Source organism: Silurus aristotelis, assembly GCF_946808225.1.
Source record: "Silurus aristotelis genome assembly, chromosome: 21".
Taxonomy (NCBI): domain Eukaryota; kingdom Metazoa; phylum Chordata; class Actinopteri; order Siluriformes; family Siluridae; genus Silurus; species Silurus aristotelis.
In genome coordinates, this window is record NC_139594.1 from 7,831,634 (window position 1) to 7,858,826 (window position 27,193).

General features: G+C 37.4%; 2 protein-coding genes across 3 annotated transcripts in view; both read right to left on the reverse strand.

The window, feature by feature from the left end:
- The window catches only part of tmem184a (transmembrane protein 184a), a 19,149-nt gene extending 2,426 nt beyond the window's left edge, over positions 1 to 16,723 (reverse strand). Inside the window, exons 1-8 of one of the 2 annotated variants that reach the window (XM_083523265.1) lie at positions 16,526 to 16,723; positions 12,729 to 12,968; positions 7,175 to 7,340; positions 6,352 to 6,442; positions 4,866 to 4,941; positions 2,931 to 3,022; positions 2,662 to 2,831; positions 1,404 to 1,601 (exon numbers count right to left, since the gene is read on the reverse strand). In XM_083523265.1, the coding sequence (XP_083379391.1) occupies positions 1,404 to 1,601; positions 2,662 to 2,831; positions 2,931 to 3,022; positions 4,866 to 4,941; positions 6,352 to 6,442; positions 7,175 to 7,340; positions 12,729 to 12,968 (1,033 nt within the window). In that variant the 5' untranslated portion in view covers positions 16,526 to 16,723. The remainder of the gene's footprint in view (positions 1 to 1,403; positions 1,602 to 2,661; positions 2,832 to 2,930; positions 3,023 to 4,865; positions 4,942 to 6,351; positions 6,443 to 7,174; positions 7,341 to 12,728; positions 12,969 to 16,525) is intronic. The other variant, XM_083523266.1, reaches the window with a different exon arrangement.
- Positions 16,724 to 18,804: 2,081 nt separating this feature from the next.
- Positions 18,805 to 21,869, reverse strand: psmg3 (proteasome (prosome, macropain) assembly chaperone 3). The gene is made up of 3 exons (XM_083523268.1): positions 21,724 to 21,869; positions 19,173 to 19,390; positions 18,805 to 19,086 (listed from the first exon to the last, which is right to left on the reverse strand). Exons 2-3 carry the CDS (start codon positions 19,380 to 19,382, stop codon positions 18,934 to 18,936), a joined length of 363 nt encoding a protein of 120 aa, XP_083379394.1. The 5' UTR covers positions 19,383 to 19,390; positions 21,724 to 21,869; the 3' UTR covers positions 18,805 to 18,933.
- Positions 21,870 to 27,193: the final 5,324 nt, after the last annotated feature.

Genomic DNA, 27,193 nt, shown 5'->3' on the forward strand with positions numbered 1-27,193 from the left:
CTTTGATAGACTCTGTTTTGTGTGTGCATTTTACATGACCTTTCTAAAAAAAATACAATGTCTTCACAGATATTGCACAAGATTCTGCCACGCCTGAGTTGCAATGCATTATTTTCACTTTTGTGAGCAAGTTCTTTGCCAGGAGCACCACCACACTACGACCTGGCTGTTCACAGAAGCTTGGATAAAAAAAATAAATAAATACAAATAATGAAATCATGCCCCATGATGTGGACTCTCCTGCTTCATTTCCCTAACGCTAGAATTGTTCAGTGAGTAAAAACAACAACAACAACAAAAAACAATTTAGCTGTGGCTTTATAAAAGGAAGTTATTTGGAGCCTGGGGCCCAGTGATATCTGCCACGTCTTCTTCTGCCCTCTAGTGGACCACAGGGAGTACTTACACTCCAGAGATTATTGCTAGGGACTGTAGCATGTTTGAGGGTCAGAAGAAGGGCTGATGAGCTCTCAGCTTTAGCAGCCGTTTTGCTTCAGGAGGAAAAGGATAGGCACAATCAAACATGAGCTCGTCCGCTGAGACGTGCCTTCTTCTGACCTTTTCTCCAACACCAAAAGGTCATTAAACCAGTCAAAACATTACCTCCAGGTCCTGTTTAAGCCAGATATCACGTAGGTATGTGGCGTCACACGATGCGTTTGAAAGCGAAGTGCTAGTAACTGAAGGCCTAATAATAATTTCCCAGACAGAATATTTCATTCCTCCCACAGAGATTTCGTATTGGCATTCAAAGCCACACAGGCATACCAATGAAATAGAGAATCTCAGCCGTATTTCATGCAGAATGCACTGAATCATAATACAGGTCTAATGAAGTGCTTGAGATTCCGGAGCCACAATATCATTAGCTCTGAGATTGAAGAATATTAAATAGACATTTTCTGCACAACCCTGAACCGTGCACTGCCAACAAGACCGAGGGTTCAAACAAAGGTGCTTTAAAATTCCTGGGCAGGATAAAAAAAAAAAAAAAAAAAAACAATGAAGAAAAAATAAAGAAAGGCACAGAAAGACCCCACACTCCAGAAGCACTGAGCAGGTTCTTCTTTGTTTACTTCCTCACTAATACACAAAGACTGATTTTGACTGCAAAAAAGGTTGAAAATTGTATCCTTGTAACCTCAAGTGAAATGTTCTTATGCCACGTGCTGTGCCACAGATGTGTGGGTTTTTTTTTTAAAGTACTATCCCTGGCTCAGAAGAGAGCTGAACTATACTGTGTTCCTCTGAACCCTGAGTCCTGCTGTCTCCTTCCACCCCTGTGAGAAACATTATTCTGAGGCCATCTACTCTGAAGTCGCGTTGCAAGCCTTCTTTTTTTTACAGCAGCAAAGGAAGTGTAAACTAAGGACAGAAGTCAGATTTCTAAGCAGCATGCCCACCTGGAGCTTGGCTCTTCTTCTCCTGGTAAACGTTGTACGTGAAGGCATAACGGAGTGCGATAGCAGCAAAGAACATTTCAATGCAATTGATGAAATTCTGCCAGCCAGCCGCTACTGTGCCTGCGCCCACCTCGTGCCCGTCTATAACTAGTGCTTCTGGGATCACGCCACAGCGCTCCAGAATAGCCAGGACCATGCCTGGGGGAAAAACAAAACAAGGGATTGTTTGTTAGTAATTCTTCAAATCATCATTATTCACATTATCACCATGGCATATACTATCTGCTAAAGTCAAGTTTAGACCTTTTTCCTGGGAAAGATTTTTATTTTTTTACTTAAATGGTATAATATTTTGATTCCATTTCGATATATAAAAGTAACTGGATTGCCCATGAGCTAAACATGTCTCAAATAAATGTCTTCAAAATAAAAAAGGATATTTGAGTAAAATAATCCAAATGTAATGAGTTTAAAATAAGTGAATAATAATTTCTGAAATTTCAGAAAGTCTTAAAAAAATTACTCATTTTATATATATATATATATAAAAAAAAGGTGTTTTGAGGAATTTACTTTTTCTTCACTTCATTTTTTCCCCCATTAGTTTCAATTTTTTGTAGTTTACTAAAGAATGAAAAGATAAATAGTCTATATATAAGTCTTTATTAACTGTGCATGAGTGGACACCATGCTGGAAAAGCAAACAAGGAGTCTTATTAAAACATTTATATGCAAATCAGACGTGAGTCAAGATCCCTCTGAGTTAATCTTATGTTAATATTGACAGAAAACAGAAAGGGTTTTTTTTTTTTTTATGAATTTTTAATTTGACAGCTGCCTGTGAAAAGGCAACATAAATAAAATCTGCTCAGAATTATAAAAAACAAGGTTTGTACTGAATATTAAACTTCATGATGGACTCACCAACAGCGCATTGCACAGAGAGCAATTATCTCGGATTGATTAGTCTTTTCAGTCACTGTGGTGAGTGGCTCACAAATTAAGATTGCTGGGACTAATTACTTAAGCACTTGTTAACAATGCGACTAGCATCCCACCACATAAGGACACTCCGGAGCGATCTCTAGGTGAAGACAATCTGCTGGTTCGTGGGCAACGTTTTGAAATGATTAATATACAGCCCTTTGCTGGGATTTAGAAACAATTACTAAAATAATAAAAGGCCCTCCAAGTTTCCCAGCTCTGTCTCCCTAGTAAACTTCCTTTCACCTCACCTCTATTATAAACCATTACCCACCTTGCCAGAAGGAGAGGAAGATGACAGATTTGATGGTCAGGAACTTCAGTACAGGTTCAAAAGGCCTCAGAAGGTCACTGGTAGCAGAGAAGAAGAGGAACAGGGCATAGAGGGACAGACTCACAGAAATGTTGTAGATGATTGTAATGTAGAGGTAGCCTCCGTTCACACTGTAGGAAGACAGGGTATAGAAGTAAAAAAAAAAAATTGCATTAGCAAACTAACTGGATCATAGCAAAGTAAAATGTAATTAAGATGTAAAAACTTACTTAAAATCTCCATCGTGATATTTGCCAAAGGCTTGTAGGAAGATCGTGATGATGGCCATGATGGGCTTCACCACACAAAACTGAAGCGTGGCCTTAATGACAATCAAAACATAGTGTTTTTAAATAGAAACATTTTAAAAGACTGCTTAAAACCTAATCCTAGTCATATATGAATATTAGGGATGTAATGAGACATTGTAAAACGATGCATCACATTGATTCACAATGTGCAAATCAGCATTCTATTATTTATTCATGTAATGCAATTGCACTGTTTGAACACCAGATGTCCCAATCTGCGAATCCCGTTGGAGTTAAAGTACTGTATATAAAGTGCATGTGGTCACATTAATGAAGAACCTGCAAGACATGCACTTGTAAAGTCTGATAGTCCAACAGCTCCAGATTGCAACCACCAACACGTGCGATACATTGTACAGTTACACCATCACACTTGGGTAAAAGCTGGCTCTTGGGTAGCTTTCAAAAACTATGCACAAACTTTCAATCTTTTTAACCAACTGTGGAGCTCGATTTCTAATATAAAAGATCCTTATGCTTCAATTGACTGATTTTAAAGTCAAATAAAATGTACGTTGAAGATACAGGTGAAACAGTTGACCATTTTGTTTATGATCTTAAACCTCTGTTTATAATTTGTAAATTGTATGAGAATTAAATGCATTTTGGTTTTTACTGACAATGTGCATAGTTTTACATCGTTTACGATACAGACTCAACACTTAATATTTCTCTCTTAAATTTAGTTATGGGATCAAATCATTTGGCGATGCCAGGATTATAAAATCAACTGATCTCTAACTGATACTACTAAAAAGCTCCAGTGTTTGTAGAGTGGTATTTATTGGTACAATAAAAAAAAAATTAATAATAAAAAAATAAAAGAAATGCACCAATCCAGTGATATATGCCCCGTTATCAGCTCAGGTCTTTTACATGCAGGCAGGTGTGCAATATCAAGTTAATTAAAAAGAGCCTCCTAATCAAAGCAGTCTACTTGGTGAAAAATATAAATGAAAGAAAAAGCCACCTCAATCTGTATGCTTCGACTGCACTCTGGTCTGAACACGTCGCAAAGGAGCTGCTTTGAAAAACGGCCACGTAGCCGTCCAGTCAAAGAGAACCATGTGTTTAGCAGTTTCCATTTTTCTATCTAAAAAAGTTCATTTCGGAGACTATTCACTGTTTTGAAGACAGAGCTCTCAAATCCAATTTCCATCAGTGTTATGCTCGGAGTGCTGGGAGCTTCTCCGCTCCCGTCGCAGACAGCATCACTCTGACAACTCCTATTATTTCTCTGTGTTTATCATCAAGTTGATCGCACCTAGTCTTCATTGTTTTTCTTTTCAAACTTTGTTGTTTTTTTTCTGTTGAATGTTATTTGAAAGAAAAGTGGACAAAAAAAAAGTAGCTGCCACTTTATTATTTAGAAGAAAAAAAAAAAGGTTATATGATAGTTTAGGTGACGAACATCCCAAGGCAAACATTTCAGAACTGTTTTCATTTTCCGTTCTGAGGAAAAACACAATTGAACGCTGTTGGTTTCTGGCTTTTGAATAAAAATATAGTTATGAATCTTCAATTCAAAAAAAAAAAAAAAAAAAAAAAAAAAAAAAAAGAAAAAAAAGAAAAGATTTAATTCAAATAAGTTTCTCTGTGATATGGTACACGGAGTGCTGGCAGACCACCTCTGAAGATCATATATTGGCATTTATACTCAAGCAGCCATTGAACACTGTGCAAAAAAAACTTAATTCAGCTCTTAGTGAAGCATAACACACCTACAAGGTGCTTAACCCTCAGCGGCTGTGTTGGTATTACCGGTGACGGTGGCAGCAAATGAAATTTATAATATTCACAGTAGGATGAATGCGACACTGCGCAGATGAATGCTTATCAAGGAGAAAAACAAACCTGTTTGCAGAATCTTAAGAAGCCGATAGAGTAGCTCATTCCTGACAGACAGCAGGTGCCATACATGCAGCTTGACCTGTGAAAAAACCCCAAAGTGAAATAAGGGACATGTAATTAAGGAACAACAGGTACAAGTGAGGTGGTAGATTTGGATGAGATGATGTTTCTTCTTTCAGATAATAAATGGAAATGGTATATGGGGCACAGCTATAATATTGACCTTTTTCCATTGTCCTTTAGCTAATTACAGCGACTAAAGAAATTCAGTTTTCCATTACCTTTACGTGAACAGGTGGCGAAACAACATTGAAACCAGGTTGTCAGAACTGACAACTTTCGAATCAAATGTAAGAGAAACACATAATTAAGCTAACTTTAAAAAGAAAGAAAAAATTTTGGTTTGGGACATTTAGCACATCCCTTAACTGTAAATGAGCACGGATGTATCCAATTTCCTTCCAAACAAAATGCTAATTAGTTCCCATCTGTGTAGAACTGTAGTGATTCTGATTAGGGCAGAATAAATCCAGCTGTTCCTTTAGCACCCCTTTGCTGGGTATTGCTTCTTAAAGTAAAGAGGGCTACAGGGAGCTTTTTAGAAGCCCTCAGTGTAATATTATTAGAAAGGCACAAAACAGGAGGAGGGGAAAGAGAGGGGAGAGGGAAAAAAAAAAATAAGATTACAAGTCTTAAACTAGGCTTCCCTAGAAATCTACCACCCTCCAGTTATAATCAGTCTTTCAGGCGCACCTGGATATTACAGCCAGGTGTGTTAGATTAGGCAGGTCAATTTCACAACGGCATAAAGAGATTATGTCTGGTATAACTCTGAGCTGCGTGTAAGGAAAGAATCGAGTCAATATATGAAATCCTGTTCGGCCATGTTTAACGTGTATAATGTGACGCTGAAGGGATTTGGTGAGACTCTGGAGAGGAAATAGAAAGTGTACAGGAAGATAAAAATGGTATGCTTACACTGTGATGAGGAAGAAGCGGAGGTAATGAGCTACTGACAGGCAACAGATGTGCTTTTTAACACTTTGTAATGCAGACAGACCTAATAAGTGTACTCGCTAAACTAAAAGCATTAACATTAATCTAAAACTCCTAATGACTATAACATTTATTTGTGCTAAAACAAACTGGATCGAATAAAAAAAATTAAATAAAGACCATTGGAAACAGCCCAGGATGATCTCAGACCACCACTAGAGGTGTTGCAGGTTTTTAGTCTATCATGAGCCCAAAGCCATTTCCCAGGCTAACAGAGTAACACTCTGATGACTCATGCTCATAAAATGAGCCAGAATTCAGTTCAAACAAAGGGAAGTGATCTAGTTTAATTGTAATTTACTTCGTATAGTCTATAGTAGTCCATATAATTCAGAAATTCCTCACATTTAAAATCATTAAACTACAAATCATGCAATCAAACGACTATAAACGTGCACCTGTTTCTCTGCAAAAGAACAGAAAGCACACTTACGGAATGGGTTTTCCTCGTATTTCAGCCATGATGGCACTCTCTCCTCCTAGATACTCGAAGGACAGGCTCAAAAAGTTGTAGATTACAAAAGCTGTGAAAAACAAACATGACACAATATTTGCGTCATCAGCAGTTAAGCAGTTGCATTAAAAAAAATACCCCTAAATGCTATACAGCTCACATTAAAAGAAAAAAAAAAATGGCCTTAATTAATTCTTTTTCTCCTTAAAGAAGGTTTAACCATTCAAAGACTTTTTCTTTTTTTCTTTTGCAGACTATTAAGAATACCTCGAAAAAAAAAAACACTACATATGGAACCGCAATGAAAAAAATAAGTAATGCTTTGAGAGCAATTTATTTGCATGAAACCTTTCGAACGTTCAGGCATAGTGCTTTTACGTAGCACAAAGTACTTCTAAGAAATTCAGCTATGAATATTTTATGCAAAGCCAAGAAGAATGAAAATTCCTCTTTGATATTACAAACTGCAACTCCCTTAAAACATTCAACTCATTTAAATTCTATTGGGTTATTCAAAAAAAAAAAAAAAAACTAAAATAACAACTACTCATTCCTCCGACAGGCTTATTTATAACTTCGTAAACACCTGCTCTCAGTTCGGCTGTTTAACATAGAAGAGGAAGATAAAAAAAAATAATGAGGACAACAGATAATCGTGCTGCATTGTAGTTTGCTTTTGCGACAAAGAAAGATGAGAGGAACAAGTTTGGACAGTTAGACATCTGCAACCTATTCTAGCTCAGTGCAGGTGTCTCCATATGTAAAGCCTGTGAGCACAACAGACAGAACGAATACTACCCACCTTCATAGCAGTCACGGATGGAGTCAAAGTAGACGTAGTACTGGTCATTGCTGATGAAGAGGAGGCTGAGCCAAGAGTCGAAGGCGTAAATGGGAACGATGAAGAGGATGCGGATGATGTAGCGCTGCTCGTTCGGCACAGTGTAGGACCTCAGGTGCGAGTAGATCTATCGCACACAAATAGTTGTGATAAGACATGATAAGAACAGGAAAAAAAATTGCCAATACATATAAATGCATTTCTTTCAGAATTTGGCTCCTGGAGTAGATAGAGCTCTGTAATTAAAATTAAAAAAAAAAAGGGAGTGGAAATTAACAAGGACCTGAGATTATGGAGTAGCAAAATGTGATCAACAGATCATATATCAGTGTTGAAGAAAATGCTAAATCAATAGAAAGGATGTAGGGGTGAAAGAAAACAGGGCAGAAAATAATTCATCTACAATAAAAGGTTCTTCTACATCTGTTTCAGCAAAACACCCTGACAGGAACAGTACTAAGCTTATCTCTTGCTTGCTGTTACACACACACACCCAAGATGAATACCGTAGTTAATGATTACACTTAGAAGGAAAGGCATGTCTATTTTGTTTTGTAAGAAATGATTTGCAAGATCAATTAACTAGGAAAAAAAAACTTATGAAAAACCATAGATAAACATTTGGCAAGATTTCAGGACACTTTATTGGCATTCGGAATATCTTTAGGATGTTTCATGCTAGAGATTTTGCAGTCACACAGCTCCAGACCAGAATCCTGTCTTTATATACACAGACTGTGATTCGTGAAATACTTTTTTAGGCTAGGCTCATGCGTGGGTGCTCCTAATCCATGAGGCTGCTCAAAAGAACCAAGGTTGATTGGGTCCACTTTCCTGTAATGAACATAAAGGGGGTAATTCATTTTATTTTTTTATGATAATTTCAAACCACAAGGAACATCACATGATTTTATTACCATAATTTTACAATTCCATCCAAAGTACAGGAGCAGATCTCCGAACAAGCATCAGGCATATGATAAGAGACTTAGAAGCTTTTTCTCTGTATGTGGCCAAAAGCTCCACACCTTCGTGCTTTTAGGCTGGGAGGGGCCGACTCTATCTCCCATGTGAACCAGAGTGACACTAGCCAATTAATAAAACGCATGCAGGATAGAGCAGATTACATTTTCCTCTGATCGTGTCATGATAAATGCAGAGGTTGCTTCTCAGGTCTCAGCGAAAGCATGTGCTTGCCCCACCCTTCCCGGCTGGTAGCCGTTCTTTGAGTGGGACGATTAGCTGAGGTGCGAGTATGGTGGTTTTATACCACAGCCTTTTTAATGTTGATGCTTGTGTAACTGCAATGTTAAACACTGAACGATGTAATCAAAAGGCTTTCTGTTCTAACTTTGTAGCAAGATAAAGAGGGTGAAATCTAGAGAAGACTGCAGTAATAGGATTCACTTTAATTGCTTCTAGTAGTATGTTTAATATTTGCTGGAAAGAAATGCAGATAGACTGAATCATGGTTTTGAGAATATACATTGAATTGGGCACATTTTTTAAAATGATCAACTGAGACCCTTTTTTCCCCCATATACAGGGTGGTGCAGGGAAATGGGAAATTTTGGAATTTGTAGTATCGGGGCATCGGCAATTGTTTGCGAGCTCGTTTAGAAACCATCGCCATTAGTTATAATGGAGTAGTGCACAAACAGCGTTTGCTGTAAAACCTTTTATAAGAATGGTGATAGTGTGAGTAGTGCGCAAAAGGAATTTCTGCATTATTACAGGTTAGAAAGTCATGATTGTGTCCCTTCTGCTGATGCGATTACAACATGGGTGTGTTATTTCTAAGAAAAGTTTTCAGCCCTAAAAAACAAAGAAAAAAAGAAGTCCCCTGGTGGTGTTTGAATGGCCTGCACACCAGAGAATATTTAGGGTGTTTGAGCAGTCATCTTGAGGAGCTCTCGTCACTCTGCTTCACAACACGCATTATTGATGTGTTAAGTTGTTTCTCCTGCACCACCCTGTACATAACATTATATGTAATATACATAATATATTGTATCTCTGTTGTATATCTATTTCATCATAGCTACCACACTCATAGGGAAGGCTGGCATAACTAAAACAGCTTGTTTTTTAACTGACCATCAGCTAGCAAAATCACAGGGCAGCTGAACACTACACTCTTGCACAGTTATCCCATTCTGTAATCCACAAGTTAAGTCATGTTTTAATTTTGTTGGTAATGCATACTGGCAGTTCATATTAACCTTACATTAATCAGCCCTAGCAGGGTTTCTGACTTTGTGTATGTATTTTAAATAAATAATGTTCAAAATTACTACCCGGCATTCTGACAACTTGCATTAAGCTTTGCTTTTGTCCCAACGGATTACAATTTCCAGTGTCAGCAGTTTCCCAGTTTTCATTAATGAAATGAATGGAAAGGCTGCTGTTTAGACAAAGCAACATGGCTGCCAAAACCTACCACGCTACCTTTCAAAATAATTCCGATCACACTGGTCTAAAAAGCCCTAAAATCCATACGTGACTTTAAAATATCTGTAAAAACGTTGGGAACGTTTTTAGAAAATGCACGCTTCAGCGTTTTTAGTTAAATAGTGCACCTGTGATGTCTGATATACTGGCCATCCAGCTCAGAATATTTCCTTCCAGTTCCATTATAAATGACAGAACACTGGATTTTTATCTCACTCCACACACCTCCTCATCATTTAAGAACATGTAAAGAGGAGGAAAATCATTTCTGCACACGAGCATATGAACCTGAGAGCAAATGACCTTACAGATCATTCTTGCTATATTTAAATACTTTGTGGGACTGTGGGTTTGTAGTTTTCCTTAGACTTCTTTCTGATGTGAGCTTTTTATAGACTGCAATCAGTAAGTAAATATTTATACAACTGTTTTGAAGTCTGTTTTTTTTTCCCACACGTGAAATCATTTTTGACAAAAGGCATATGAAAACACTTTGAAATATATAGTGGCGGAAAAAGTGTTGTAGGTTTCTTTTTTTCTAGTCATGTGGTATGATTATCTTTTTTTCCATAGATCAATAGATCAGGGGAGTGGGAGCTCAGTGGTTAAAGTGCTGGGTTACTGATCGGAAGGCCAGGGGTTTAAGCCCCGGTATCGCCAAGCTGCCAGTCTTGGGCCCTAGAGCAAGGCCCTTAACCATCTGTTCTCCAGATGCGCCGCATTATGGCTGACCCTGCACTCTGACCCCAATTTCTGAGCAAGCTGGGATATGCGAAGTACAAATTTTACTGTGCTGTATATGTGACAAAGTAAAGGCTATTCTATAAAGAGATGGCTGTTAGTCCAAATCAATAGTGGAAGTACAAAACAATCTCAACCTTCTAGTATGCATGGAGACTTGACATCACTAAGAGGGGAAAACTGCTTCAATCTCATAAGGATTTACAAAAATTTTCCTAGCAAAACCTTTGCACCACTCCTGTACAGACTGCTGTTTGAAGCACCTCAGATGAGCTGGCAGTGGACAAATTACTTGGCTGCTGGTCTGTATGACAAAATGGAACTGCACGGACATTTTTTTTTGTGTGAAGGGAGAGTATTTCATGGAGATTCATTTTCTGGCTTAACACCAACATGCCATTGTATAAGCTCCCTGAAAAACTCCTGCTTCTCAAAGGCATTATACTTTTTGGAAAGAGGACAAAAGACTTCGAAGGCAATCAAACATGTCCTCCAGGTGCCCTCCAAGCACTGCACAAAAAAACCCCTTCTCCCATCACCACTGTTCTAACAGTCAGATTACAGAATACATCATTTAAAAGTGGATTTAATGTCACATTTTTATGAGTCATGAAATGCCAAAAAAAAAAAAAGAGAAAAGAAAAAAAAAAAAAAAAAAAAAAAGAAGTGCACATGAGTTGTGTCAGCAAAACTAAGTAAATTACATTTTAGGTAGCCATGCCTTATCCCCTAATGAAAAAATCCAATAAAACAAATATATGTCATTTCTAAGGTTTTGGGCCAGATATTACAATTGGACCATGAGGTGCCCATGATCCTGTCACTGAATAAACAGTTGTATATACACTGGAACACCTCAGACTTAATGTTGGAGAGATGCTGACCCGGTCAACTAACCCACAATTTGTCAAGACCCTCCTTACATTTGCCCATTCTTTCTTCTTCCAACACAACTATGAGATATGTCTGTTCACATGGGGTCTAATATATCCCACCCTGTGCCAGGAGCTGTCTTAAGCAGATAATCAATTTTATTGACTTCACCGGTCAATGGTTTTATGTTATGGCTGATTCGTAAACATTAATATATACTCGCTTAGAAAATATGAAAATCTTACTATTAAAGCATATCCTGTAAAGGCTCTCATTACTGTTTCATTAAAGTGCAATAGTCCATACTGCTGATATCATATCAGTAACATTCTGCATAACGTGTTTGTTCAAAGTAATAATATTGACTTGTAAAATGCTTACACAGTACGAAGAAAAAAGAGCAAATATAGCAAAAACATCATAAAATGTATTTTAATCTGAGTTGTGATAATCTTGATTCAACATGCTTTAGTCAAAATAACAAGATTTTGTTACATGCAAACATTAAAGCTCTACATGGATTGTCAACAACTGTACACTGTGATTCATATAAAAAACCCACTAGCAAAGCTGACATTATTAGAATCCTGAGTGTCAACTATGCGTTAATCATTTCTAAATATCATTTGTGGCCCGAGATACATGAAGGTTTTGAATTTTATAAAGTACACTATATGAATGTAAGTATGTGAACACATGACCATCAGATCATATAAAATAGCTTTGTACGGTGTAGGCTTATTGTTTTCTTTCACTGGAACTACAAGGCCAAAACCTGTTCCAGCATGACAATGCCCATGTACACAAAGCGAGATCCATGAAGAAATGGTTTGAGTAGGAGAACTTCAGTATTCTGCACACAGACCTGACCTTAACCCTACTAAACACCTTCAGGGTGAACTGAAAGACTGGCCCAGACCTCCTCATCCAACATCACTATCTGATCTCACTTACACTCCCGTAAAAGCTGAATTATCCCAAATACTTAATGTTCCCTGAAAAGTAAAGATTATTATACAAGGAAAGGCAGCAATAAATATACAATGGGATGTTCAACAAAAACATAAGGCTTATAGTCTGTTGGCTATAAATGTTTGGCCATGTTCTAGGTGCTAGTAGGTTTGTTTTCACATCTGAAATGTATTATTGGTCACCTGTGAGAAAAGACACTGACAGCTCTACTCAAATTTCACCTAGCTGTGAGGTGAATAGGCACCTCAAGGCCAGGGTGGAGGGAGACAACACCACTTGGCTCCACACAAAGAATGTGTTCTCCACTTTTTCTTTTTTTTCAGCGATGGTCATCTCTTCCACTTTTCTAGCTTGCAGGTCACAGAACCATTAAAAACCATCATTGATCAGCAAATCACAGTGTAGTTTAAAAGCTTTCCTTACATTACATTTTAGGAGAATACACAAAAGAGCAACCCTGTCTGAAAAGCCATCCTACCTGGTGACATGTGATGAGCAGCGCAGACCAAACAAATATCCCTGAGAGGGCCTGAGCAGTAACTGTGTTGAGAAAGATCTCGTCCTCCACCAGAGTCCCGTTCTCTGATATGACTACGGTCATGTTTGGCATGTAAGAAATGTTGGACAGCAACAGTGAACGAGAGTCTGAAGAGCTCTTGCTGCTCTCTAAATACGTCGTTAAAGTGCTGTTAGCAGGGGCCTCCAACAATTCGCCCATCTGTGGAGAAAAACAAAAACATACTAAGAACAAATGTGGAAAAACTAAATGCAATAATGCTGTATTTTTGCTCAGTGGCTACAAATAATTGTGTGGTTAGGCATAAAACAGGTTTGAATTAGATTTTTAAATCGCAAAAAAGCACCCAGTATTTTAAAAAAGTGGCAAATGTGTTTAACTTTTTTTGGGGACTATTTTATTTTTTTCTTTACACGCCAACACTTTTATGCAGTAAACACCAGCATTTAAGTTAATAATAAATGCAGATTTATGATTCTCAACCAACACCAGGGAATCATGAAATCGCTAAGCTGAGCACAACTGAAACAAACTGCAAAAAACAAATAATAAAAAATAAAAAAAAACCACACAGCTTGTACATTTGTTTATACAGCAAAAGAAAACTGTGCCTGCATGTGGCTTAGATTTACAATTTTACACATTACAAACAAACAAAGTCCCACAAATTATGTGCTTTCAAACAAATTTAAGTCATGCAGCTGTCTCGACAGCTAGATGCGTTTTTGAATACCGGTGATTTCCCTCGTCCGAGTTGAATCAGCGACGGAAATGGGATGCATTCACAGTGCGTTTTCAATTCGTTGTTATTCGTATAGTAATGGACATTGTCCCAAAGCAGCTTTACAGAGATAAAACGGTTATAAAGTTGTATTGTAAAATGTGTGTATAAGTTTAGTACCTATACGTTTGTTCCTTATAATTGTAAGCTTATCCCGATTAAGAGAGCCAGTGGTGACTGTGGCATAAAAAACTCCCCGAGATGGCATGAGGAAGAAACCTTAAGAAAAAGAGTCAAGAGAATCCATCCTCATCCAGTTGGCACTGAATGTGCACTCATAGTTTAAGAATTGTTTACGTGTACTGTTCAGTGATGGGTGCTTAAATGCTAAATTATACATATTCTGTAGTCTTTGTAAACTAAATCTCTTAGCCTAACATCCAAATCATTTCAATTCACATAATATAATCAATAGTTTACAATAGACAGCCTACTTTACTATTTATATATATTCAATATATCAAATCTTTACTATTCAGTACCGGTTAATAGGTTGAACCTGGCACTGAGATGAACAGTGCGCTCATTATAGGACATGTAAAATAAAAGAAAAAAGAAAAAGAATCTGTGTGTAGAGATGGTCTGCAGTATGTCTGTAAATATTGTGCATGAGTATTAGCTGCTCCATATTGAAAAGCATATCATGGTATGGGTCAGTAAGCCATGGTCATGTTGTCCATCACCTAGGTTGCCAGCATATGTTTAGGAAGTGGAGCTCATGTCTTTCATCCATGATAGTTGACAAACACTCAGCAGGTTTATTCTCGTGCCTTTCGAGCCCAATTCACTGGCATGGCCAAATGGCTGTCTTTAGAAGGGCCTATTTCAGTTCTTTATCCTGCTTGGCTCAGAAGATATCATCATCATAACGGAGTGAGGAATTACGCTGCCTCCTAGCTAGTATGGGAGGTGTATGTGGTGACTTTCTCTCTTTGAAGGCTTACAGGCAGACCCCCTGCATTGAGAGCTAGCGCTTGTCCTCCACTCATTGGGATGTGGATACGTCTGTCGGTGGCATTTGGGTTCAGACTCAAGAGCGATAACCCGCTTCTGAAAGTTCCTCAACACCAAGGGAATCATTGTTGCATTCACAGTTAGTCATCCCAGAACCCAAAAGCTGACACCACACAGCAACTGACTTGAATTCAACTAGCAAGTGTGATCATGTTTGATAAATGTGGGGGTGACATTGTGTCTAGCAATCTCAATTAATCAGGCTTTATTTCAACGCATTGGGTAGAAAGCTTTGTTTTCACAAATCTATCATGAGCCTGAGTGCCAGAACGTGCATGAGGATAGTGAACGTTTCCCAGATGGCCTTCTCCTTGGGTGAGGGTGCACAGGAGGCAGACGTTCTGGCCATCAGAGGTTGACAGGGCTGACTGCGTACATCTCATGAACACCCATGGCACTACAATGAGAGGCCAAATTTAATAAATGTCCATGGAGGATCCTTGAAAATTAGTGTTCTGGAGCAATGGGGGATAAGGGGTGGTGGGCATCTACCAAAGTGAATCATCGTTTGTGACAACTTTTTTCATAAACCCTAGTCATTACAAGCAGAAGAAGTGCAGAACTAGTTCGGACTTCACTGGACACAATTAAAAAAGATATACTTGAAAGAAATCAAGGGCGCAATGAACGCTGAATGAATGCGGTGTTCATTCAATTCTAAATAAAAAAAAAAAAATACTGTTAACATTAAAAACATCTGCCAACATCATGAAGCATTTAACAACTGCTCTCAATACATTATGGGAAATTAAACTCCTGCTGGTTTTTTATTCACCATGCTGCCCATCTTTACAGTTGTACATCTGTTGTTTTATAAACAAACACCATGGTATTATATCAGGCACAACCGCTAATATTTAAACTACCCATTTAGCTATAAGCTACTTTGTGATGAGACACATCCTGGTTATCTTCAAGAATTAATTAGTTTTGGAAAAGGTGAAATATACTTGTGTTGTGAGAATGAACTGGTGTTCCGGTTTATCCCCAAGGTTTTCAATGGGGCTCAGATTTGTACTCGTCTACTTCCCCCTTAACACACCATGTCTTCAGGGAACTTGCTTTGTGCACAACAACACCATTTGGGCCAAGTTTGGTAGGATGAACATGCTTTTGGTTATATATCATGTATATTTAGTCTATGAAAATATATATACACTTTGTTTAAATGAAAACAGACTACATTGGGACACTAGAAAGAGGTTCCTGGTCCACTATGTTTCATCCCACAGACTGATTGCCTTCATCAACCACATTGAATGCTTCTGCTTTGCCATAAATGCATTTCACTTCGGTACAGGGTCCAAAGTCATCAGGAGAACTGGTTTCCTCTCCTTCTTGACGTCTAGCCAACCAATAGGCATACAAATAGCTACATTTAGTTGATTTAAAATTTAAAAAAAATAAATAACTTAATTAAATAAAAATAGGCTTAACACAAAGTCTAAGAAACCACATTAGTAATGATTTGTTTATTATTCCAAATCTCAATTACCCACAGAAGTGAGAAGATACGTTCATCATTGTTTGTCATCTGATGATTAATGTTTGAGCAGTAGCACCACCACCACCATTTTCTGTATTTATTCATCAAATTCATCATCTTCAGCTTCTCAATGTAATGTTCGTGAATTATATTTTGTCTACTGTGTTAAAAGGTCTACCATTGTTTTGAGAAGACTTTGTAGAACATACAAAGAAAACCATACTTCACCACTAAATAACAACCAGCTTTACCAGCCCATTTACCCAGCAGGTTAGAGAGATAGTTACACTTAATACTGAACAGCATGTGTTCTACTATGTGACTAGATGTTTTTGAGTGTCTTCTTTAAACCCTAGTCATTGGAATAAATGAGGAATAGTCTAAAGTAAGAAATATTTTGGAAATGAAAGGAAGTCAATAAAAGTAGTTAGTAAACAGGTCGTTGAGTTAAAGAGAACTACTGCCTGCGCCACTTACCTCCACAAGGTCTGCTTCACTTCACTCACTTCTGCTGATGTATTTAAAGCTCACTCCTTTGCCCCCTCAATCTTAATCGATATCGATTTTTTTTTTTTTACGAAGTAAAACGCGTACACACTTTTTTTTGGAAGAAAAACGCGGCGTTAAAAGTTGCCATTGGCGGAAATGCCTTTTACTGACAAGACGCACTTCCTCGTTATAGTCGACAGGTGAGTGAAACGCGCGCGCACGCGCCTCGAATTTACTGCACACTCGCCGTTTCACAAAAACACCGCTCAGTGTAAATAAATAAAATGTTTCCGTGTTTGTTTGTTTTTTTTTCTTATTTTTTTTTTTATATCACAACTCTCCTAAACTATGTCGCAAGCGCTCCAAACCGGGTACGAAGCGGTTACACGAGCGCACGTTTGCCGGTTCACGTGACGAACACTCGACGGGTGGGCCGTGGGTCACGTGATGTCGGTGTGCTTTACATTGTACGGCATATGTGTACGTGTGTGTGTGGTGGGGGGAATGTTTTTTTGTCCAAATATATTTGATTCACCACGCCATGTTGATTAATTTCCTATTATGGCTTACAACATGAACATTACACAATAAATAGAGAAAAAGAAAGAAGATATATCACATTACAGAAATACTGTCTTCGCATATCCCAGTGATGTTAGGAAGATGGCAGGGTCAGACAGGTTGCAGTGCCCCTGGATCACAAAGAGAGCTTGGGGCTTTGCTCAAGGGCCCCAGGGCTCTGGCGATAATCTTCTGAGGAGTAACCCAGAGCCTTAACAACTGAGGAACCTGAGAAACTATATAATATAGCGGGTGGATCTTGGTGGATTTGGTGCTTCGAAACACCAAATCCACAAAGACAACTGAACTGTCAACTGGTGGCAAGAATAAGACATCTCACAAGGCAGATGTGCACATACTATCAGCGTCCCAATGTATGATATGAAAAACATATTTAATATTGTTATATTTTACTATTAAAAAATTGATATACGAAAATTTCCGATGTCCAGTTTTGGTGAGCCCAATCTTCTGATAGTGTACACGTTTGTGCGTCCTGAAATGCTTTTTTGTTTACCACCATTGCATTGAGTTACTGTTGACTTTCTTTTAGCTTAAACTAGTCCAGCCATTTTTTGTTGATTTCTGTCATCAACAATGAGAATCAGCCTCTAACCTTTTTGTTGCTGTTGTTGTTTTTCACACCATCTGAGTAAACTATTTATACTGTTCTTTGTTAAAGTTCCAAAATATCATCAGTTTCTGAAATGCTCAAACCAGCCCATCTGGTCCCATAAACCACAACACAAACCTGTTCCAGCATTACAATGCCCCTGTGAGCAAAGCAAGCTCCATTAAGACGTGTCAAGTTTGGAGGGGAAGTGTCCTACAGAACACTAGCTGCACCCCAGGCCTCTTCAATCAACATCGGTGTCTGATCTTACAAATGCTCTGGTAGCTGAATGAGCACAAATCCCCACAGCCACTCTCTAAGATCTAGAAGAAAAGCCTTCTTGAAGCTTTTCATTGAAAGAAATGGGGTATAAATCTGGAATGCAATATACACCAGGCACACTGGCCTAGTATTGTATGGAGAGATTTGGGCAATAATTAATATCTGCATCGGAGTCTGTAATATTAGTGAATTTATAGAAGAAAAAAAAAACAAAAACAGAAAAGTTTTTTCCCCCTTAGGATGATCTATCTAAGCAGTTCTTTACCATGTTCCCAGAGTACCCCTGTCCTCTCCTTCACATTTCAGTGTGCTCCTTTTGTCCAAGCCACATATCTACATGATGCAACTAAATAGTTACTTAACAATCCTTTCTCAGTTAAAGTTGGTGTGTTTAAGCAGGAAACCGGTTCATTAAAACCTGTAAAACAGGGGATACTCCAGGACCAGTTTTGGGAACCTCAGGATCTCAGCCTATGATGACTCAGCTTAAAAGTCCAGCCAACCTACATGCTTTAATGTTTTCTCTGCTACTGATCAAATTTAGAACGGGTGTGTAAAGCAGGAAAAAGGACAAAAAAGGACAACAGGAGCAACGCTGATTTCTCCTACAAATTAAATAAAAAAGTTAAACAATGTGTTTAATGTACCAGTTGATAAATCTATTAGGTTGAGATCTGTTTCCATCGTAACACTGCTCTTTATTTTATTTTTTATAGTGACTTTTGCTGTTGTTGCTTTTTTTGTCACTAACATACAGTACAGTGTCTTTATTACATTGAACTTGTTTTAATCCAGGCAATGCATTAGTAACTAATTAAAAAACAACAATTTATTCAAGCAATAATGAAAGCATACGACTTGTCAGAAACCATTACATTAAAAATGTAATTTTCAACACAGTCAGCATTTTGTGTCACAAATGAGGCCCAAATTCTCACAGTCACCATACTTGGCAGCTCTTAATCATTTCTTTGAGGGTTTTCAGATTTTCAGCTCTGCATTCTTTAAGTGCAAGCCCCAAAAGGACGGGTCGATTTCCTGCCTCCTGGCATACAAATGATGCAACGTTTTTTGCATAGACGTGCGTAAGTGCCTGTGGAAAAAAAGAACAAAATGGAAATCTGAATCACAAATCATGTAGCTGCTATTGAGCTGTATGCTAACAGATAAGACGCAGACCTCATCTTTCCCGAGCAGCACTTTCGTAGTAAGCGTGGTTGTGCTGATTTCGCTGGATCTCGAGTCAGGCGATACGGATACCAGCGTCCCAATCTTCCCATACTGTGTAAGCACAATGAAGATGTAGTTACTGAAGTCCGTGCAAACGACTTGAGTCGAGATCCCGTCGACCGTTTTCTCGGTCTGCCGTGTTTTCACGAGAGGCGCCATGATGATTCCTGAATCCCAGATGAAAACACAGTTTTACATACTTTACAGAATGGCAGATGCTGCATTTTTCACAATATGAATATTTTAAAATGTTAAACGTCTAACCTAACAAACAGAAAACCACAGCAAACCTTTTAAAAAGCACACATGAGAATGTACAGTCCCCTCCACTAACATTGTAAATATGAGCAAAGAAGGCTATAAAATTGTCTTGATTTTCAAACTTTTTTTGCGCTTTTCCCTAAATATTCAAAAATACTCAGCTCTTATGGATATCAAACAACTTCAAATGCAACGTTCTTTTTAACATAAGCTCAATCAATACAAAAACCAATTATTTTCTACAGCCTTCTTTGCCTATATTTACTAAGGGTGCCAATATTAATGGAGGGCACTGTACGTTTCTTTGAGTGTTTTGGGATATTAGAAAATGTATGCTTAAATTTGGGCTTAAACCAGACTCATTCAGAAATGTACTTGTTTGTATTAATCATATTTTAGAATTTGGTGATTCTTTTTTGTAAAATATGTAATGTAAAGCAGCAGTATTTAATATTCTAAGCACTTTGAGTCTACATTATTAAATATTTTTACTTAGACTTGAACATAGACTAAATCAAAGGGAAGTCAAGTTTATTTGTATAGCGTTTTTCACAACAGACATTGTCTCAAAGCAGATTTACAGAAATCAACAGTTAAGGTGAATGATGTGTATTTATCCCTGATGAGCAGCCATGGCGACTGTGGCAAGAAAAAACTCCCTTAGATGTACTAAGGAAGAAACCTTGAGAGCAACCAGACTCAAAAGGGGAACCCATCCTCATTTGGGTGACATCAAGATCATGATCATTGTCTTCAAGCAATACAGGACACTGGGGAGTGAGAACTAACATGAGCAGCAAATGCAGAGTAGTGTAATATTTAGTATATATTTATTGTACATTTCTGCTTTTTTAGTGAATGAAGACAACAGATACCTTTATATTGCTCAACTATTTGTGATCAGCTTACGACTACAAATAAAACCACTTGAAGTGTTTTTTTTGGTTGATCTCATAGCAGTGACTTTTCACTTTTGACTAGAGCATAAAAACATGTAAATCTCTGTCCAACCTCTCTTTAAACATTGTGCTTTCATGGTCAACTTTGCTTTGTTTGCTAATCGATCCAGAGAGGATAAAAAAAATACAATGAAGTGTCTGTCAGCATTTAACCTGGTCTGGGATAACGTCTTTCACCTTCATCTAAGATTTATTTTGATGAGATGACTTTAGCTGAAATGTATTCATATTACATTCAGGTAACATCTATTAGGGTACATGATTCTCATTTATATTGAAAACAATTTTTTTTGTGAAAAATCTTCAAATTCATGAGCTGAAAATGGCAAGTGGTAGCAGTCATACACCCTCTTCGTCAACACAAAGAATATATATATAAAATCAAGGATGTTTCTCTGGGACTAAATTGATCAGGTGAATGTAAAGTTTTGTAGAGTTTCCGGTCATTTGGTCTGAGTCGCTATTTCCGGCTGGAAATAAAATCATGTGAAATAGGAAATTACTCCAGATCCATGTGTAAATGTAAACATGTCCAGATAGTTCTATAGACCACTTGACACAATGATGAAGAGAATACGAACGCACTCCTCTAGGGTATACTTATATGAAGCTACGTTTCGATCTTATCACCGCACTTATGCAGTTGCCAGTAGGATAACTAATCAGGAGACTTGATCCCTTGTGCTTGAATGTCTTCGCCCCCACAGGTAGTCGCTCCTAATTTACGTAAAAGTTTTCTCAACTACGTCACACCCTGGACACGCCCACATTGTCTGTATCGTGTGAACAGAGCTTGAGAAGAATGTGAAGATGGTCACAGTCATCCTCCTTAATGTGAAATCCTTCAGGGCTTGATGATCTTTCTATATCTAATTTAGTTTAAACTATAATTAGTTAATGTTACAGAATTAATGATAGAATTTAATTTGTAGTTTTACTTCTCAGATGCTTCAATATTTCAAGTTGATAATGATAATGATAATGGTATTTATTGTGGTCGTAGATTGATTATCTTGTAGTTTGATAAACCTCAACATAAACCACAATTGATATAAACTTTATAGTGAGCAGTAAGGACTGGCTTCCCACTTCCTTATTACATCAGCACACGAGCGATCTGCTAACCGGAACAGACCGCGTGTCCTCACGGTGGAGGAGCGCCGGAATCCCGGTGTGCAGACACAGGAAAACCCGACGATGTCCGCGATCAACCAAATGACCACATATACATGCAAAACAGACCTATTGCACACACTCATCAATCCATCATTTCCTCTTACCGTCCTCTTGTGTGTTCCTTCGCACACGTGACCGACTAAGTGAGCTCTCATTGGTCCATGCAAATTCCGGAAAATGTATTTTGTAGCGCCGCAACAGAGATCACGTGCACTACTGCAAACACGCCCATCAAAATGTTTGCGCATGCGCGCTACTTGGTTTCAAGCTGGAGGAATAGAGTACCTTTAGTCTGAGGAAGGTTTTATATCAAAAATATCATCAGAAATTATCTTTAAAATCTCTAAAGATTTGATTTGATTGTTTAGGATCCCAGACCCTAAAGCATAAAAATACATTTATAATTACATTTTACATTTGTGTGTGTGTGTGTGTGTGTGTGTCTGTGTGTGTCTGTGTTTTAGTGTTGGTCTTGTAAAGGGTGTCTCCTGCCTTGTGGCCAGAGTTTCCTGGAATAGACTCCAAACTCCCTTATGAACCTGTGGATGGAAAGTGGATGGATGAATGGATGATACACCACACATTTTGAGGGTTAAAAGATAAAATGTTGTAAGACAACATCTGAGAGACAACTTGATTTATGTTATCATTTATAGCCTTCATAAACAGTTCTTCCCTCAACAGCATGTCATTCTCTCTCCCTAAATCTCTTGCATTCTGTCCCTCTGTCCAGAAGTTCTGTCCTAAAAAGTTCTTACCCTCTTTCTGTATGTGGAAGAGGCTAACCCCATTGGAGAATGACTGAGATTGGCCCTTCCTGATGGAGGTTGCCTTCCTCACACTCCTGGTGGTGCAAAAGTGCTCAATGCCAGGAAGGTTGGCACCAGTGATGCTCTGTGCCATCTTCTTCACCCTCTGCAGGGCTTTCCTGTCAGACGCTGAGCAGTTTCCATACCAGACGGTGATACAGCTGGTGAGTACACTCTCAATGACACATCTAAAGAAACCATTGAGTATGGAGGAGGACATTCAGCTTCATGTAGAAAATAGAGGCATGTTGTTTACTAAGGAGGCGGTGTTCTTTGACCATGTCAGGTCATCAGAGATATGCCGGCCAAGGAATAATAGCATGTCACTGATGAATAATGGAGTAAACAGCCATAATTTTTGTTTGGTTGACAAAACATGATTCTGAAAAATGCATTTATTATTTGTCTTAGATTATGTGTAGTACCAAACTAACCTGATCTATTCTTACATACCCCTTTAGATTTTAGTGTTAGTTTTCAGGCTTTTGTTCTATACAAGCATTAACACTCCTAGATCAAGAAACAGTGCTAACTTTTATTTCATATAGCAAATTAGCTAGGCGTGGAAAAGCGAGGTTAAATTAGACTTTTTACAGTATGACTTACATGCGAGCAAACATTCCAGCTAAAAGCTGGATTCAAGTGTTAGGTATTTGTTTCAAAATGTATTATGTGTATGTTGCAATGTCTATTAAATAATGTTTGGGATAACATTAATTTAAGATTACAAATACATCATCAACATATCTACCTGTCAAGCAAAAACAAAGCAAGCTTGATGGCAGTTTTCAGGGCTTTTCATTTTTTACAGTGGCAAAAAAAACCCCTCACTAATGTTTACTTGTTTTGCTAATGCGTTTCTGGATACTTTATAATCCACTGCACCGTGTTCCCCTTAGGCTGTTTTGGTTTTTTGAAGATTTACTTGAAACCAGAATATTTGGCTAAACATAAGCCTTGTATGCTAAAGATAAATCAGTGGCTCTAAGGTAATCTTGAGCGTATCTTTTACTCCCTTAAACTAGTCCATAAAGCTTCCTGCGAGACTTGTGTGGCTGCGCATGCAAACATAACCGACAGACAGTATACAAGGGTTGTATCACAGGGAAGTTTCTTGATGGCAGGAATCCACAATGAATAGGATACCAGTCCATCATAGTTTCCTAGAGTTACCTAGAGATAGTGATGTAAATAAGTTTGTGAATATTCTCCCCACACAATCATTTACACCTAGAATCACTGATCCGCCTACCAGGAGGTCGGACAAAAACCTAAAGGAAACCCACCCAAGCATTGAGTCTGCATGCAAAACCAGCACTGAAAGCCATTTAAACTCAAGAGCTGTGCAGTGGAAATGCTACCTGTTGAGCCCCTGTGCCACCCACGTAGATGGAATGTGTTGACATTTTTAGTTACTGATTGCATCAGAACCCTGAGGAATTAGACACTTTTTTTTTGCAGAGTCAGATATAGATAGATACTGTAGATAGATAGATACGTGTTCATTGTCATTGCACAGAACAGGTACTCATAAACAGCAGTAAACTGCATGTACAGCAGTATCCAGATTATCCATGGGTAATATACAATGTACATTCAGATAATGCTTTCACTAGAGAAATCTTCCCCTTCTAGCACAAAGTTGGACATACACTTTTATAGGATGTCTTTGAATGTGGTAGAATTGAATTTTTTGTGCACAAAGCCAGCTCCATTAATATATGATTTCAATGGATTCAAGTAGCAGATCTTGCATGGCCTACTATAGTTTAGAGCTCTGACCTGAACCATACTGAATACTTTTGGGATGAATAGAAACACAAACCGCATCCTACATCAGTACCTGACTTTTGACTGATTAGACTTTTCTAACACAATTGTGAATGAATTGGCACAAATCTGCACAAGAACATTTCAAAATCTTCCCAGAAGAGTGGAGGTTATTATAACAGTAAATAGCGACTAAATGTAGAATATACAAATCTTATAATATTGTAATAAATTTATTCTGTGAATCAACACTTATAAAGAGAAAATGTATTAAAAAACATAAATAAATAAGATTGGTCTGGTATACACACGTTTAATATGTAATTTTTGTCAAAATATTTTAATGCATTATTTTTTGCAATATTGCAGGTCTTATTTATCTTAGCCTCAGAAGAATTTCTCAGAGTAGCATTTCTAAAGAGAAAATTAAATAGAATTTTTAATTTATCTTGGTTTTCAGATTTATTTGTTTGTTTGTTTTATCATTAAATGCCTCTGAGGAGTTCTGGGACATTATTTGCTGTTGATACATAGGTCCTGCTCCATAGGTCTATGCATGTAAATGAGGTGTCCTTGTTCAAACATATTACATAGTTACATGCTTAAGTTTCATTTGGACAGGCCTGTTTGTTATACCATAGATAGAATTCAAACCTACTCATCGGCCATATTGTAGGGATGTTCCTTGTACTGGGAAATCTTGCTGTAGAGCAGGAGTGTTGAAACTACTGGAGCAATGCTATAGAGATTTGTGTTTTACCTTCACTATAGCTTGGTCACGAGGGCCTTGGAAATTAGCTAATGAATTAAATCAAGTGTGCTAAATAAAGTACAACAATAAACTCTTCTCAAGGGAGCAGGCTAGTACCTCATAGCCGGGATGGGTAGGTATGTTTACTGCAGATTGCGGAGTAAAAGATTTTACTGGTGTTTTTTAAGTATTTGTATTTTACTTGATTTTTTCCCCCTGGTACTGAATTCTGAGTTTCTGAAGTTTACTAAATTCAAACAATGAACATACAACATTTTCAAACATGTTACATGTTTTATACAATTGTCTCATATAAACTTTAATAGATTTGACAGCAAGAATTCACCACATTTTTTATTTTTATTTTAAAGCAATTTGTGTTTATTTAATTTGTTTATCAAAAATAAAACTTCAATAAACAACCATGGCACATGACCTGATCAATTCGCTAATGTCACATGACAGTTTTATGCCTGATTCACATGTATGTTAATTAGGATTTACCTCATGTATTGTCCAACACCTGAGGTGAGCCTTTTGTTTGTCTTGTGTCTTGTTTATGCCCCGCTGTTTCTGTTCATATTTTATAAAAAAAAAAAAAAAAAAAAATTCTTGCATATACATCCACATCAACTACAATTCCTTACAGAATGAAAAGTCTGGAGCACTTTTGCACAGAAGAGTGGAATATGAGTGCCAGATCAAGATGGGCTAAATTGGTAGACTTTCCCCAAAAGACTGAGTGCTGCATTACAAGCAAAATGCACCTTTTCTATGCAACAGGTATACAATTGTATTTATTTATTTTTGCTTTTCCTTTCCCTCTAATAAATCTCTGTTTGTTGATTTTTTTTGTTGGTGGCTGCATTACATTAAAAGTAAAAGAAGAATCTGACATGATTTATCTTGGTTGTATTTATCAAATAAATACTAAAAACAAATGAAAAGAGTTTTTTAAATCCACTCTGGAGAATGTTCCTTGCTTCCTTTCTAAAATAAATTTTTTTTATCAGTAAACTAATTCAGTATGTGACTTCAGGCAGAGGTGCTTCAACTTTTGTCAAACTTTTTCTGTAATTATACTTTCATAATTTAAGTACATTTATACTTTTGCACTTTAGTAAAGAACATAAAGCTGTGCTTCAACATTTGCCTGCATATTTATTTAATAAATTCTTTCTTTCCTTGGGTTAAAGGATTATTCCTTGAGAATTAATAATTCTCTGAGGATTATTTATTGTGAGACAGTTAGGAAAATGATTTAGGCTTAGAATGGTAAATATACGTACTTTATTTCAGTCAGACTCTGCTCTGAGCTTGAAGTTGAATAACTTGTGAAAATGTTCCACCAGTTTTTAAAGTTTGGTTCTTGAGATTTGTGCTCATTCAGCCACAAGGGCGTTAGAAAAGTCAGGTACTGATGCAGGGCGAGGAGGCCTGGGGTGCAGTCAGCGTTCCTATTCATTCTGGAGATGTTCAACAGGCCACTCAAGATATTATACTCCAGCCCATGTAAACCATGTTGTTACAGACCTTGCTTTATGCATAGGGTCATTGTAATGCTGGGACAGGTTTAGGTCAACTAGTTCAAGTGAAGGAAAAATGTTATGCTGCCACATCCAAAGACATCCTATACAATTGTGTGCTTTCGACTTTGTGGCAAGAGTTTGGGAAAGAACCACATTTGGCTGGAAGTGTCAGATGTTCCAGTTCTTTTGTGCATATAGTGTAAGAGTATTATATATTATGTATTATTAGGGCTGCAGCGAACGATTATTTTGATAATTGATTAATCGGACGATTCTTTTTCCCCTTTTGATTAATCGATTAATCAAATTATATATATATTTTGTTATTATAACTATATAAAACCCTATTTAAGGGAATTTATGTATAATACTGTACTTAATAAATTCTAAAACTTTTAAAGCTTATAGTGGCTGCTTGTTGAGGAGCACATTGGGAATTCTCCTTTCAACAAATTCCCTCATGTTGGGTTGTTTCTTTTTGTAAAAAAAAAAAAAAAAAAAATATAAAACAGCATTTGAGTAAGAAATGTGATGCAATTTGTGTAAATCAGCATTTGTATTGTATTTTGCAAATTGACAACTTAAAAAAATCTATATAAAATAATACACATAATACCAACATTGTTTTGACAATTTTTTATAAAAAAAAATACACAGATGTTTTCTTTGTTTGTGAAGATACAAGCATCTTGAATATATAATTAATAAAATTTTG